At 40.3% G+C, this 16,489-nt stretch overlaps 1 protein-coding gene across 15 annotated transcripts in view; it reads left to right on the top strand.

Annotated features, from left to right (window-relative positions):
* ZMYND8 (zinc finger MYND-type containing 8) overlaps nucleotides 1-16,489 on the top strand; it is a 540,997-nt gene that overhangs the window by 423,840 nt on the left and 100,668 nt on the right. For 6 of the 15 annotated variants that reach the window (XM_069072350.1, XM_069072348.1, XM_069072346.1 and 3 more), the window contains one exon: nucleotides 10,230-10,300. In XM_069072350.1, coding sequence (XP_068928451.1) covers nucleotides 10,276-10,300 — 25 coding nt within the window. In that variant the 5' untranslated portion in view covers nucleotides 10,230-10,275. Of the gene's footprint in view, nucleotides 1-565; nucleotides 774-800; nucleotides 1,896-10,229; nucleotides 10,301-16,489 lie in introns of those variants that run through there. The other 9 variants (XM_069072360.1, XM_069072342.1, XM_069072340.1 and 6 more) reach the window with 8 other exon arrangements.

The following is a 16,489-nucleotide window of genomic DNA, read 5'->3' as shown; positions in this document are numbered from 1 at the left end:
GCTCTGTGGACCCGCTCTCTCACTCAGCGGGGGTTCCTGCTGGAGGGCTCCCCAGCATCAGGCCGAGGGGGGTGGTGTTGTATTCATACAAATATAGAGTACTTGTATTACTGACAAGTAATGGTTATGGGGAATGCCCCTTTTGTGTGGTGCCAGGTCTGTCTCCTTTCTGTTGCTCTTCTGGAGCATGCCTCCTGGGATTTCTCCCCTTTCTCGTCCATTCCCTAAAGTTTTCCCTGACTCAGAGGTCAGACTTCAGTAAGTCTGTTAGTTGCAGAAACTGCTGAGAGTTTTCCTCCCTGAAAGAAGAGCTGCTTGTGTCTGTCTGGGAGCTAGGAAGGCTTCAAGGCTCTCTGAACACCTCTCAGGAGCAGTGCTAATCCCAGCTCCCTGAACTCAGGATTTGGGCAGCCTGACGGAGGGCTCCTTCCTCTGCTCAGAAATCTAATCAGGGTGTGGAGGAAGTTCATTCGGGGGCTGCTTTCCCAAGTTTCCCTTGCTGAAAAAGGCCTAGCTTAGCCTGTCTTTTTCTATGCACAGGATGGCTCCTGCTCACCAGGGCTGCACAAAGATAATCGCTCAGGAAGTGTTTCAGCCAATCCCCTGAAGCTTTACATTCAGATTTACTGCAGGAGCCAATCCAGGATTAGCTTTTATTAGGAAGACAGATCATCAAGCTGAAGTGCCAAACCCTTTCTGTGTGAGTTCTAGTGCCTGTCCTCCATGTTTTATAAGTATTGACATAACACTGTGTTAACAATGCATCCACAGAGGTAAGCCTTACTTTTTACCATTTTTTTTTCTCTGAGACATATGAATTGTGGGTTAACAGTTTGGTTCTCTGGGATTTGTGGAGCAAAACTCACCCCACAGCACTTTATTAAGTTGCAACTGTTTAAATGTGCTTTCTTGGGTCACATGGTCAGTAGCCATTAGCCATATCTTTATTTTTCAAACTGGCCAAACCTTGGCATACCTACTCTTTCACCAGGGGATGGGGCTTCTTTAGAGTGTCTCCAGGTCCTGGTATTCCAAAGAAGCTTTCTCTCTCTGAGCAGTGTGGCTGTTACTATTGTCTCTGGCTCACATGCCTGCTAGGGGAGAAAATGGAAGGTAAGGGAGCAGATGCATTTAACTGCCCTACAGGGAGCCTAGGAAGGCAGACAGCAGACCAGGCAAGTTTACCTTTCCAAACTGGGTAAGGAGCAGCTAAACTCACTTCTGTCTATGAGAATCTGGACTTGGGGAGAAACCTTGCCATCAGCAGAAAGGGCTAATGACAGATTTTAACAATTGGGCCTAGGTGTTTGGTGTGCTTCATCCTTTCTGTAATACAGTGCATCTTAACTTGAAATGGGTTATCAAATGTTTCCTTCCTTACAGTCCAACAGTGTGTGCTCCTTCTGAAGAGCAGCCTGGAGACAAAATGTTTCCAAAAAGTCTTCCTTCTGGTCTTTGGGGAGTTTTTTAAGGGGCTAGGGGTAGGGGCTGGGAATAGACAAAAACAGCATGCAGTAATAAAACAATAAATCTGAAGGAATGACTTATTAAAAACAAAATCCTTAGCATTCTTCTCTTGCATGATTAAGTGCAATAATGTATCTTTTTATCTTTGCTTCTCTTCTCCCCCCCTCCCCCCCCCCCCCCCCCCACACACACACACTGTATCCTCCTCAGCCCTCTGCTGTGGAGGGCAGAGGAAGAAAATCATGTGTGGCTCATGACAGACAGCATTACATGTTGTTGAGTATGTATGTGTGTGTGTGTGTGTGTCTGTGTGTTTTTAATACTACGTAACTCTTTCAAAAATTTCCTTTTTGATCAATTCCCAAATCTGCCAGCCTGGTTCTATCTTCTTAACTGGAAAAATGAGACGGTTGCTTGCACCCTGGTTGGTAAGTAAGCAGTGCCCTGGGATGTGGACATTTTTAATACTTTTCAAAACATTTTTGGATTTTAACAGGGGGGTAGTTAGTGCAGCAGGTGAGGAGGGCACTGTTGGGGGCTAGGCACAAATGAGCATTGAACAGTATCTGTTTTTAAGTGACTTGTGCATGTAAACTGTATTAATTTGAGTACCCTTTTGGGTTTCTTTTCTTTCTTTCTCTTTTTTTTGGATAACCTGCTAAGATTGAAGCTTATACTTCCGTTTACCCCCGGCCAGCAAAAAAAAAAAATGTTCTACTTACTGTGTTGCTAGACCCTTAATTGGTGTGTATGGAGGTTAGAGCTCACTATAGTAGTTCTTCTTGCTTATGAGATGTAATAAAGTTTTAGTCCTCAGCAGTATCTATCTTCCTCTTAAACACTGGAAAGGGGCTTATGTTGTTCCTTATGTTTTAAGATGTTATATGCAGTATGAAATGCCATCCAGGACAAAACCTCCTTTACTTCAGGAACTGACCTTGAACAGATTATGTACTTTTATTCCAGCTTGGACCTACACATCTGTATGTATGCATGTTTCTTCCCAGTTGTTGGGTTGTTTTTTTTTTTTTTGCCACATTTTTCTTATGCTAATGGGGTACTTAGGAATTGCAAGGGAAAAACAGATTGCTTAATGTGTCTCTCTCCAGAATTTCTCTAGGAAGTTCCTTCTGTAAATTTCTAGTCTGGAGATCCATCCAGTATGACTTTGCAAATGCTTGTTTTGTAATCAGTTATTGTTTCATGCCAACTTAATGAATAAAAGAATCCCCTTTTTTTGTAGTTTCCTTCAACCCACACCTTTAGCTCCAACTGAAAAGCTCATTTAATGAGGAGAAATGTACCAGATTGTAAGTTGATAAAAGAATGTTCAAACACAGAGCAGCATCTTAAGAAAGTTAAGGGTACAGAGTGCTACGCTCTTGAATGATTTTTGCAGTGCATAAAGTCATAGCAAGTACATCACAGAAGTAAGTTCAGACACTTAACTGCTTTCTTTGTTCTTACCTAATTGCTGTCAATGCAAATGATATCTTAAGGCACATCACCTTCCTTAGAACCTATATACAGCTATATATGCCTCTATGGTGACCAGCAGCTGGATTTTGAGAACTGAACATGAACTAACATTCTGTATATTTCATGTAAGAAAGCTAGGGCAAGGGAGATGTAATCGAAAAGCTTGCATTAAAATGGCTCCCACAGGTTTTGTTAAAGGAAGGATCTGTTTCACATATCCAGCCTCAGACTCACTGCTGACTGAAGTCTACAGCCTCGAACAAGCTGTCCTTGTCCTTCGAACTGAGACCACAGCATCGTGAGTCTGCTGAAGTTTCCTATTTTTAATTACTTAAATATAATTCTTTTATAGTTTACAGAAAAAAAAATAAATGTCTGCATTGCAGCAAGATGTCTGAGACTAGGTAGGGACAGCAGTGCTGTCTCACAGAGCAGTCCAATCAGGATTCTCCAAGCAGCCTTTGCACCAATCGTTGCTAAGGGTAGGTTAAAGATTGACAATTGCAGTGGCTAGACTGAGAGGCCCTTCTGGAAATTTCTACCATCTTTGTTCCATCTAAGTAAAGTAACTAAGCCAAGCTGAAGAATTTCATGTATTTGGTGTGCTTTGTCAAGGTATAATGTCCCATCTTTTGTCCTGTTTATAGAATGAGAATGAGAAGCAGCAGCAGGAGTGTGTCACGTACAGGACAGGCTGCCCTGCTCTGTAAGGAACAAAACTCAGGCAAACTGGCTTTGATTTCTTCTCTCCTAGACTTTAAAGGAGTGATTTCCTGAAGCTGAAAGATGAGGTGTGGAGATCATTGCAGGGGGAAAAAAATAACTGGTTTTATTAGGCTACACAGAAAATAGCCAATGTTCTGGTGGAACTAGAAGTTAATTGTATATAATCACTCTGTAAACTTTCTACCAAAGGGTTATTCTGATTGCTCAGGTTGGATATGATTAGCCAGTTGGTGCCAAATCCACTCACTTTTATAATTGGCTTCCTAAAGATTTGGGTGGAAAGATAGAAACAAAGGACCTCCTGGATTATAAATTAGGGATGAAAACAATAGCTTTGTTGTTTGAAATTAAACAAAACATCTCCCTTTCATAAGCAGAGGAGACACTGGTTCAGAGATTCACTAAATAGGGCTAGGGGGAAATGAGTCACTTCTTAAAAAGTGATGATAGTCACTCAGAAACCCAGAAGGAAAAGGTAGGTTTATTATAGAAACCACTTCAAATATGTGATCTCTTTGTTTTCTTTCTCTCTTTCTGTGGCAAAGGACTTTCTGGCATCTGAGTACTGGATCTCCCTTATGCTTCTAGTGACATTGAGGAAGGCATATTCCCAGGGAGACTTTACCTTTCTACTAAGGAGATTTAGTATTAAAAAAAAATGCCTAGAGACCCCTCTATTAGTATTTCTCTCTCTCTTTCTTCCTTTCTCTCTTTCTTCCTTTCTCTCTTTCTTCCTTATTCCCTTCCTTCCTTCCTTCCTTCCTTCCTTCCTTCCTTCCTTCCTTCCTTCCTTCCTTCCTTCCTTCCTTCCTCCCTCCCTCTCTTTCTTTCACAAGGCTTTGCCCTTTTGGCTTTCAGTTACTTAGCCAGGCTGCAATTTTTCTTCCCTTTCAACCACCACTTCATCCCTGACTCCCCACCCCCATTTTCATTAATGGCCAACAAGCATGTAGTAGCCATGTGAGTGAGACCTACAGCTATGGCAGCAGAAAGGCAGGCAGTTACCATACAGGCTGCCCAACCCCTGCAATGCTAGGGAGACAGGCTCTGGGAAGTGCCCTCTTTCCTCCTTTAGAGCTAAGAGCGGTCACCCTGGAGCTCTAGCTAGCCATGTAAAAGAATGTGAGGTCATTCTCAACCCTGATTCCTCCTGAAACAGTGAACTGTGCATTATCCACTCTTAGGCTGTGAGTTTGGCCCCCAAACTGGGTTTAGAAATGTATTGTTAATTCTGAGTGAATTGTCGAGAATCTAATTTGTGAGTATGCTGGACATGGACATGTCTATTAATATTTTTTCTTTTTAATGCAGGTTCAAATTGTGTCTCTTTAACATTGGAACTGTTGTAGCACCAGTTAATTAACTGTGTCAGTATTTTATCAGCAGCATTAAAACAAGCATTATCCTTTTTGCATTCATATTCCTGATACATCTGTGCATCTACGATATGTAACATATATGTCATAAATGTAATATTTCTTTGTGGGCATGATTGGCTCAGAACTTCTTGTGGGCTTCTGAAGAGGTTTAAAAGGCAATAAACGTGTTTATTTTGCCTGGGCCTCAGTTTAAGAACTCTCTTAGCTTGCATGACTTTTCAGACCATGGACTGGACTTCAAACACTTCCATTTAACTATTCCTTTTGGCATGCTGAGCTGTTTTCTAATGTACATTGTGGAGGGAATGAACCGTTTCAGTACACATTTAAAATTCTTGGCTATTTGCTGTTGTCCTGATCCTGCCTGATTTTCTTTTGCATACGGTTTTTGCCATGGAGTCTTGATATAATTACTGACCTTTTAACCCCTTAACTGGATTTATGCTTTTTCAGGGGCTCAGAACAAGAGGCTTCATCACCCAGCTGTGTGGTGAGGGGTCAGGCTTTCCTTAGTAACCTGTGACTTCACAAACTGCCTTGTCATTATTTGTCTGTTCTTAGCTAAATGCTTGGTTGTCAGGAGTCCTTTGGTCCTCTTTTCCCATTTCTGAGATTTAGAAGATGACTTGGAAAATAGTATTGCTGTTTAAACGAGAGATAGAGTTGTTGAATAAACTGCTACCATTTTAGCCACAGTGAGTGCAGGAATGAGGCATTGCAGGGCTGCCAGACGCCATTTTAAGAATCCTGCATGAGTAGCATAGCTACCGATGGGTATGAGGCTGTTAATAGGTGAGTGCTTATATAAAGCTGCAATTTATTCAGTCATGGCATGCTAACCTTTCCTCCTCACCCCCAACTTCGATTAATTGCAGATTTTGAGAATCATGGTTTATATGTGCTGTTCACTCCTGTGATTAGAGGGAATGGAGGAAGGAATCATCTTGGGGAGAAGATAGACAAATTAGTATTTTTAATGAAAACAAGAACAACAAAGATCTTTCAGAGGGCATACATCTTGCCCTTGAAGTGGTGTGATTCTCATGGGGGAGGACCAAAATCTTGTGTTTGCTTGTTGATGGGACTTTCCAAATCTGTCAGGTAGTTTTGGTTAAATGTCAAGGTGATAGGGGGCATTTTGGGAAATGAAATATCTGGGTATTGTGCGCATCTAGGCATTTTCTGCCCAAATCGGGTGGGGGTGGGAAACGTGCCTTATTCCTCAGATGTGTTGAGAACATACTTGGGAATTAGCATCTTGCATGGGCTTCTCAGAATTATTAACAAGAAGGTTTAAAAGCAGACCCTAAGGTGTGCAGCAGTTCATCTGCAACTTATAAAAAATCTTCTCTTTGTAGCTAAAGCAGGTTAAGATGCAAGTCTAGATATGGTCATACTTATGCATTGGGTAAGGAATATTGTTATTGCAGGGACTGAATGCTTTTGGCTTTATTTTGTTGGCACTGTTTGTTGTTTAAATTGTCTGAAATGTAACAGTTTCTGAGACACAAGCCAAGTCATGTCACCACTGTTAAGGTAAATCAGTGATACCATTTCTGAGGGAGAAAAACTATTGAATAGAAGTCAGATAAGTTCATAGTGAATTTTCCCTTTTAGGTTGAAAAATGAGTGACTTCCCATCTTTCTTCACTTTTCCCTACTACTGATCTCCATCCCCTTTTCCTTAGCCATAAAACTGGATTACAAAGTAATGTTAGCTTATTGAGCGGAGCTTGTTTGTTTCTTTATTTTTATTTTTCAGTTTATTCTATTTAGGGAGCAGCAGCTCACTATTGGGGAAAGCTCCACCATGTTGTCAGTGGCTATTATGTGTGCAGTCCAGCTAATGGCAGGAGTGATAACAGCACGATTTCAGATGCCACTGGCTTTAAAAAAAAATGCAGTTCATTTAGCCTGTTTTTCAAAGAATTGAACTGTTCTCAGTGTGAATGCATGAAGGTGCAGGATGCATTGAGACAGGTTCTAGGGAATTCTTAGGAAGAGATTCAGAAACGATGCTTAGTTATTCTGTAAAAGACCATAGTGCTTCAGCATGAAACCAAAATGAGACCAGTGATGCAGAAAAAAAGGAAGCCTCTTAAGATGTGGCTATGCAGAATGACTAATTTTGTTTCCTAGTCATTGTTAGTGTAAATCAAGTGCTTTCCTTAACTATAGTTGCCCTGCCGTCTCATTTATTTTGATGCAATATGTATGTATTTGCCATCTGAAACAATAATGTTTTTCTCTGAGAAAGATGTTTTTCAGAAGTATTGTACTTCTCTTTTGCTAGAAGAAAGCTTGTGGTGTTATTACTAATGTTGGGATATGTAGAACAGTTTAACTTTTTCCTCCCACCTAGAATTGATTATTTTAAACTATGCAGCAGATAGCAAATAGGTAACTAAATTGCATTTTAAAACCTCTTACCAGCATTCTTTCATAGGATGTCCAGTTTTCTTGCGCTAAAAACAAAGCCAAATTATTGTTCTTTTGAATTCATTCTCTGTAATCAATATACCTTTGAAATTCTTTTTTTTTGTCACTGCTGAAATGGTTATGACTTTTATTGGTGCAGTTGTTTTTTCTTCTACCATGGCATGTTTTGGTTAAATCTCAAAAGTTCTGTAATTCAAAGCATCTGATCAGTTTCAAGAAGTTTAGTGTTTCATATAGGATTTTAGTGGGAGAAATTATAGAATTAGTAAGGAAAAGGCCCAAATAGCTCATTTTGTTTTGGTTTTGAAATTAACCATCCATCCACCTTGTGCTAGAAGCACTAGAAATTGGTCATATTTTATTTTCAGCCACCTCAGGCAAGAAAGCGAATCATCAGCTTGCAAAGCCCATGGTGGGGGGGGGGGGGTGAATGTAAATTCCAAGTGTAGAATGTTTATTATTTCTTTGGTTCTCTGGACTCAAGGTAAAAAGTATTAATGTAAAAATCATCCTCAGCCATTCCTGTTATATTATGTTGAAGCTAGGATGCTTCATTCCATTGAAAACTATCTGGGAAAACATATCAATCATTTGTTTGTAAAAAGAGAGTTCATGAATTTTATAACTTATAATTAAATCCTTTGAAGCACAGGTATGTACAAATGAAATAATGATTGGGATGGTGAAATCTGAGTGGGACAAAGCTTTGTTACTGTAATTCAGACTTGATTCAGAATGTCCTTCCTTTTTTCCCAGCTTTTCTTTCTTCTGTCCACTGTTCTAAAATCCTGAATTTTAGATCTGTGGGGACCCTTTCATAATTTCTCCCTGTCTTCTCTTTACATTGTCTCTTCACCTCTCCACCTTTATCTTGTCTGATGCAATCTTCTGATGCCATGTCTTGGAGGGAAGGAATATTATCCATACCCGTGTTGGCTATATTTATTCACAAAATCCTAAGACTTGGAAGGGACCTTAGATTATAGAATCTTTAAGGTGGACAAGACTTTAGAGCAAAGAGATAGAAGGCACTTTAAGGATAATTTAGTCAAATTCTATCCAAATTGGGACTTCCCTCCACCGCTGATTGGACGGTAGGCCAACTTTTACTTGTAGAGTTTCAGATGATGGAGTTAGTTCATTATTTCCCATGGCAGCCCATTCCTTTGTTGGGCAGCTCTGATTATTAAGAAGTTCCTCATTATATTGTTTCAGCCTTAATTCTTGTATTATTTGAACCTTGGCCCCTTTATTCTATATCCGATATAGTTCCAATGTAGTTGGCTGCAATCCAGAAAGGATAGCTTAATCGTGACTTATATCTCCTAGTTAGGGGATTGCCTTGGGTCTGATTCTTGTCAGAATGCAGTTTTTCAGTGTTGTCATTTTGAGGTATTAAGAAAAAAATTAAAATTCTCCATCAAAACCTAATGTATATAATCTTGGAATTAAAAATAAATCAGAGCTTACCCAGAGTAATAGAAAGAAAACTAGAGACATAGCTTCTATTCCTGGCTCTGCCATTCACCAGCTGTGTGACCTTGGGCCTCATATTTTCTCCTTTGTAAAATGAGGTGACTGAACTCCATGATCTTTACTATGTTCTATGTTCAAAGGTCCTTTCTAACCCTGCCTTTCGGCTGTGTTCTAAGGGCCCTTCCAGCTCTGGCATTCTATTTTTCTGTTCAGTTTCAAAATGAATTCTGGGGATGAAAATGCTGGTACTTAAATAATTTGCCCATATGCGCCTATAAAAACGAAATAAACATTTTGTGTAGTTTTACAGCTTGAAATGGAAAAAGAAAAGAACTCACCTGCTTTCCTCATCAACCTTGAATAATTTGGGGAAGGAGAGAGGTGGACTGGATTAGGGAGAGGAGAGGATGGGGGAGGAGGAGGAGGGGAAAGGGGAAAAGAAAGGAGGGACAGTTTACTGCAGTTTGCACCTGCTTAGTAGGGGAGGATGGGAATGAAATCTGCCCAGGAGGAGGAACACTGCTTCTCCTCTCTCCTCCCCTCCCCCTTCCAAATAATTGTTCCTTATTCTTGTTTGGTGGTAGAGGATAATTGCTCACAGCTTGAAAGAATATTGATCACTACCTCCTAGTTTCACTGGACTGGGAGCTTCTATTCCTTCCAACTACAGCTGGTTCCTTGAGTAATCTTAAGACAGGGTATTCATTTCTCATCTGCTACCTACATTTTCCCATTTTGTTAATTTATTATTATTTTTTCAGTTCCCTCCCTCCGAGGGATGTTGTCAGGTTTAGATAATTAATGTCTTAGAAGCACTTAGAGCTCCTTAAGGAAAGGCTCCATTAAATGCAATTTTGTATTGATATGCTTTTATGCAAAACAATATTCAGGAATGTCTTCTTAGTCTAGGCTCTTTATAGGGCCAATGCAAACTGCTCTCCCCAAGCTCCATTGTAACATTTGGACACATGGTATCTTGCTGAGTAGTATTGGATCAAACCGGTTGGCTGAAAAGTTACTTTGAGTATCTATAGCGTAATCTGCCCGCCTCTAATACTAATAGAATAATTTTGGAAACCAAAACAAAACCTGATAAATTTCTAGTAAAGTCTAATCATTAAAATCAAGTGAGTATTTAAAGGTGGAGTGTACTGTGTAAGATGTCTTAAGTTAAATTAGTTGGACCCCTTCATCCTTTTTATTTTTGCTTGGTTTTTTTTTTTTTGGCATGTCTAAACATGAAAATGATTTGTTCTATTTCAGCTTGGCTGAAGAGGAGATAAAGACAGAACAGGAGGTGGTAGAGGGCATGGATATCTCTACTCGATCAAAAGGTAAGTAAGAAATCCTGTGTCATCCAGGGCTTTGGGATTTTGGGGGTAGTTGCTATGTAAGAGCAAAGGAGAATTTGGGATGGCTTTTGTGGTTGAAAAGCAATGACTCTCCAAGCTATGGTTGCAGGATCAGTCAGATTTCATATGTGGCTGTTGGGATGAACTTAAGTTGCAGGGAAATAAATTGCTCTGATTTCTTTTTTGCATGCTTTACTTAGGTGGCCATTTCTGTTGCTCAGTGTCTGTCCATCTGTAGGTATTTTGTGGCTAACTGAGGGAGTGCTGAGTGACTTGGAGGAGAACTGCCTTTCTAAGTCCTGGCTAGCTTATCTGCTCCATATATGACTTTGGGCAGACCTATTTTGTCTTTCTTGAGCCTCAGTTTCCTCATCAGTAAAATGAGAGGGTTGAACTGGGTATCTTTAAGGCCACCTTCTGCCCCAATTCTTTGATTCTGTGATCTTGTGAACTCTGACTTTTGCTAGGTATTTGACCCTAGGCCAAGTCACTTTGTCTCTCAAATGAGTGTAACTATCCTGCTTGACTGGACTGTGTTATAAGGAATGTGCTTTGAGGCTGGAGGCTTTCGAAACCTGAGTTTCTATTGTTATATCTCATTTTTACATGATGACCTTTGGGAATTAGAATATAAACAAAACTGGCCCAAAGATGAGGCCAGAGGCACTTCTGCTGTTTTCATTTTCAAACCAGGGCTCTTTGGAATTGCAAAAGAAGGAGGAAATTGGTATGCCACCTTAGTAAACGGTAGCTTCTATCTTGGCCCAGAAAAGAAACTTAGTGTTTGTTGGCAGCTTGAGGCCAATTTTTTTTATCAAGGACAAATTAATAATAAAGCCTATAACTAGAACATTGTTTTCTTTCCAAATTCAGCATTGACCCCAGAAAATTCACTACTGGGCAGGCCCTCTTTTTACTTTTGGTGTTGGAAAACAGCAACCAGAATTTATGGCCTTTATGACCTCAACTCCCTGCTAAAAGATTTATCCATTCCTTTCCTTTCAGTGAGGGGACTTAGAGATGGGATTGTCACTCTGGCATTCTTTCAATAGTTTGGTTGATGATTGTTGTAACTCTTTTCTTCTAGCTTAATTGTCCTGTGCTAAAAGAAGGGGATTTGTTCTTTCAGTGATTCAATGGGTCTTTATGGCCAGGGAACTTCTTTGCTAGGTATTTTTGTCAAAGACAAGAGAGGATAATCTACTGTCTGTTCTTAAGTGGTTTAGGAGAAGCATTTAATAAGCACCTACTATGTGCCAGCTTTTGTGTTGGGTACAAAGAATAAACTAATAATAGCTAGCCTGTATCTAGTAATTTAAGGTTTGCAGAGTGCTTTACAAATATCTCATTTTATCCTTATGACAACCCTGGCAAGGAGGTGCTTTTGTTATCACCATTTTACAGATGAGGAAGCTGAGGAAGGCAGTGGTTAAAGTGACTTGCTCAGGGTCACATAGCTAATAAGTGTCTAAGGCTGGATTTGGATTCAGGCCTTTCTTATTCCAGGCCCAGCACTCTATCCATTGTACCACCTACTTGTCTTAGGTATAACCCATGTTCTCAAGCAGTATATTTCCAGTGAGACTGTAAACTCCCTAAAGAACTGTGTGGAAGATTATTTTGGCACTTGAGGAAAGGATGGCTTAATGGTGGGGGGGGGGGAGATACTGGAAATAGGGAGACCAATTAAGAGGCTCTGGTAATCGTCTAGGAGAGAAGTGGGATGGTGGTTAAAGAGGGGAAGCAGAGGTGAGAGATATGGACGGAGAATGGACAAGGCTTGGCAACTGATTTTGTATGGAGGTTGAGGGCAAGGGGAGGGTCAGAGATCACCTGGGTACCTGGGAGGGTGGTAGCATTTTTGTTAGATAAAGAAGGTCAAGCCAGGGAATTGGGAGGGTGAAGATAATGAGCTGTTTTGGACAAGATTGAGCTAGAGAATCCTAAGGGACAATTCTAAGGGATTGTGATATCCAGGAGGGAGTTTCATGGCTTCATAGATTTAGAGCTAAAAGGGGCCTTAGAGTGTTGGCAAAAGATTAGATTTCAGGAGATGAGACAGAGACAGAAAACTGGGGGAGATAGCAGGAATGGAGGCGGGGAGAGGGAATGACTAGATATATATGGAAATGAAAAGCTAAATAATTTCTTATGAGGCAGTATGTGACGAAGGAGCAATGGAGAGGAACCGATGTTAGGTGCCATAAATTAAGTTTAAAAGGATGTGACTATGGGTTGGGAAGGCTTACGGGAATACCTGGATGGGACTTAACTGGAGCTTTGAAGGAAGCCTAAGATTCAGATAGGCAGGGAATGGGCCAGGGCTTTTCAGGTGGGATAAGGGGAGTGGTATAAATTACCAAAGTGGGAGTGCACCTATATTTAAGCAGACTAGTCTTGCTAGAGCCAAGGGGTTTATTTACATAGATGAATAGTGAGGGAAAATGATGAATTGTGAGGGAAAATGGTTTGAGCTTAGTTTAAACACATATCAAGTTGGAACTCTGGGAGACATTGAAAGTTTTTGAGAAGAGGAGAGAGGGACATGGTGAAAGAAGCATCTTTAAAATGTGTTGGGTATGACTGGGAATTGGAATATTGGAAATTGGAGGAGGAGAAATTAGAGCAAGAAAGACTAGATAAGAGTCTATTGTACATTTCTGGGCAAGATGGAATGGGAATCTGAACAAGAGAAGAGAAAGGGACCAAGATAAAAACCAGAACAATTCGGAAAGACAAGAGTGTGGCTTATTTCAAAGATCCTTAATTTATTGTCATGGTATTTTCTTCATGATTGATCACAACCTTTTTGTGACTCAGACAATTTTCTAATGTCATCAAAAAATTCACCCACATACGGATGAGCCTCTTTGAAATTAGCAGGGTGGGCTGCTAAGATAGAGTTGATCACTGGGTCTAAATTCAAATCCTTAACATTTTGGTATGATTGGTCAGATGTTATACTCTGAGAGTGTAGCCAGTGGAGCGGGAAGAGTGCTGCTGGATTTGGAATCAGAGAATTTGGGTTCAGACCTTCGTACCTCTAACTTCCCTAATTCCTGGGAGACACGGAGCAAGTCACATAACTTATTGAGCTCCAGCTTAATTGTTTGTGAAACAAGAGGACTGAATTAAATAACCTCTGATCCCTCACAACTAAAAATTTATCTTACAGTCTTTGGCGATGATCCTAAGACCTCCCCACAATGAGGCAGCACCAGAAAAAGCCGTTAGTGGGGGAGGCTGCTGCTATGAAAGTGATAATGATGATTTCTCCACAAAAGGAGGCTAGTATAGGTTCCATAAAGGTGACTGAATTGTCCTTTTTCTTAAAAAAAAGCCATACATTGTTGCTCCTTAGGCACTGACTGTGCTTTTCTCAAGTGATGACATTCTGGGGAGCCTCTAGAAGAGGGGAGCTCCTTGGAATCTTCTTCATTTGGTTGAGGCCAGGAGGCCCTTTCCCCTTTCCCACCATTATGAATTACTCACATTTGAAGTACGCCAGTTATCTTTTCATTCTCCTACCCTGCCTGAAAGGTCCAAGTACCATGTGGTAAGCTTTTACTTTCCTTCCCATCCCCTGCTGCCCACTTTTCACTGTGGACACCGACAATCCTACTTGTTTATGACCTTTTACTGACAGTCCTTGGAAGCTTCTGGTTAAGACTCACAGAACAAAGGGATTCACCCCGTTTACAGTAAGGAACACTGCCTTCTGGGACATTTGCCTCATGGAACTGGCTACAGTCTTAAGACTTGTATGGGAGGGAAGTTATTGGAACTCTGTGTTGTTTGCCTCATTCTGGCCTAGTGCCCTTTCTGACCCGGGGAATATCCTGAACTGTCAGAATTATAGAATATTTGAGCTGGAATGGATCTTAGAACTTCTCAGTTCCAACCCTTCATTTTACCCATGAGGAAACAGGATCAGACAGTTTAGGTGATTTACCCAAGGTCACATTGGCAATTAAGGGCAGGGCTGGGACTTGAATACTGTCTTCTGACTACAGAGTCAGTGCCAGTGCTGTCTTCACTGTATCAACTGTGCTTTAGAACAGAAGCTGCTAGTACTATAAAGGCCATTGTTGATCATCCTTCATTTTACAAAGTCAGGAGCTAAGGTCAAGAAAGGGGAAGGTACTTGTCTGGCGTCACATGTTACTGATTCCTAGGTTAGGTAGATGGGGACCTGGCAGTGGTATAAGATTTCATGATTGCATTGGCTAGAGCTGTCTGTGGAAGTAGTAGTCTGATGTATAAGTTTAGCTCTTAGCTACCTGCCATTTAAACACCAACCTTGGACTCCTCAGTCTTCTCCTGGCTTCCCCAAGATAGGCAGTTGGATGCTTTGTTATGCATTAGGACTGTGGAATCTCTTACATGTTTATCTGAATTTATTTTGGAGGGAAACGTATTACTTAGTGGTTTGGAAATTAATCTGTAGGATTGGTTGGTGGTCATATTCTTTATTGTCTTATGGAAGAACTTTAGGCTTTAGGTTGCCCTGAATTTGGTAAAGTCATAGTCAGATTTTCTTCACTTCATCCCTTGCTCTGCTCATAACTTATTGTTAGTCAGACCCTAGGGTGTGGGTCCTTTCCCTATCCACTTTACCCCCATTTTTAATTGACGAATGTCCAAGTTTATCTTTTCAAATGGACTTCTTGGCATTTAATCAGCTTTTGGAGTTGATCTGTACTTTAGTTTAGGGTTATAGCATTTGGATTTACCTGGAATATATGGCTGACTTTGTCTTCAGGCAAAATAGGATGTCACTCCTCTTCTCAAAGATGCCAAATGCTAATCACACTACAGTAGAGCAGAGTGATTTTAATGGAGTTTCTATCTCAGGTCAGATCATGTTCCCTGAGGCATACCAAGGGACGTATTAGGCTGTAATGGAAAGAGCATTGGTCTGGGTCACGGGTGACATGCCATGCCCAAGTCCGCCCTAGTTAGCATGACCTTGGAAAATCATTTTGGCTTTTTCCTTTGTAAAATGTATGGTGGGTGGATTAGATGAACTCTGAAGATCCTCCTAGCTCAAAACAGCCAATGACGGGTCTATACACTAGCTACATTGAAGAGTGACATAAGATACAGTTCTCTTATTTCTTCTATTTCTTCTATTTCCATCTTGATACTTGCCCACAAGTGTCTCACCACAGTCATTGCATCATGTGAATGTTCTGGAAAGCAGTTGCCAAGGCAGAAGCCCATTAAAAAAAAATCAGGGGAAATTTCTGACTCAGGCCCTACCCTGAGCACAAGGAAATGTACCACCTGGAACTAAGATGCAGATGTAAAACAAAAACAAAAACAAAACATAACATAACATTTATAAATCAGGAACAATGTTGTTGACATTCAAAAATTTGCAGGGTATAGATTTGCTTTAAGAGATGGAAATCACATTAGAGTATGCACAATTACAGCAATTTGCTAAGTGGCCTCAAACTTTAATTAGCACAGGATGTGAGTTCTAATTGTCATATGTAAATTAAAAATGCCATCTCACAAAAGGGCTGTTTATAAAGGAGCTGTGAGATATATATATACCTTGTATCAATTTTCAGGGAAAAACACTTAGTTAAGAGGCTGCAACAAATGGGTTCTTTCATTCCTCATTCCCCCAAACAATCCTTTCAACAAAATGAACCATAATTCCATTTACTAGGGCTTTGTGAGATTGCTGGAAATTTCTTCAGTTAAAAAAAAATAGCAGAATTTACAATATAATTTTATGTATATGTTCCTCTGACCTTAGCCACATCTTTCATTATCCAAGAAGTTTGGATAGCTATACAATGAAAAATAGGATAAGAAATTTAAATCTGGTAGGGAATTTAGAAGTCATTTATTCCAATCCCCTCATTAAGAAAATTATTTATTTTGAATTTAATAAACACTAAAGCAAAGAACATTTTAAGGGACAAAGCAGAGCAGAAAAGCCCACATAGTTGACACAAAAATGCGTATCTCATTCTGTACTTTGATTTCATCACCATCACCTTTTCCCTCCATCCCCCATCCAGAGGTGGGTAGCTTACTTCATCTTCGGTGGTATTCCTTTGTTTTACAGATGAGGAACCTGAGCTCCTGAGAGATTTGGTGATTTGCCCAAGGTCACTCACGTAATGGTAGAGTCAGACTTTTGAACCTTTGGCT

The sequence above is a fragment of the Petaurus breviceps genome, unplaced genomic scaffold, assembly GCF_028583685.1.
Source record: "Petaurus breviceps papuanus isolate PSGF00001 unplaced genomic scaffold, PetGlider_PUasm1.0 90847, whole genome shotgun sequence".
NCBI classification, from domain to species: Eukaryota; Metazoa; Chordata; class Mammalia; order Diprotodontia; family Petauridae; genus Petaurus; species Petaurus breviceps.
The sequence above is the reverse complement of the archived record's forward strand: the minus strand, read 5'-3'. Positions and strand labels throughout refer to the sequence as shown.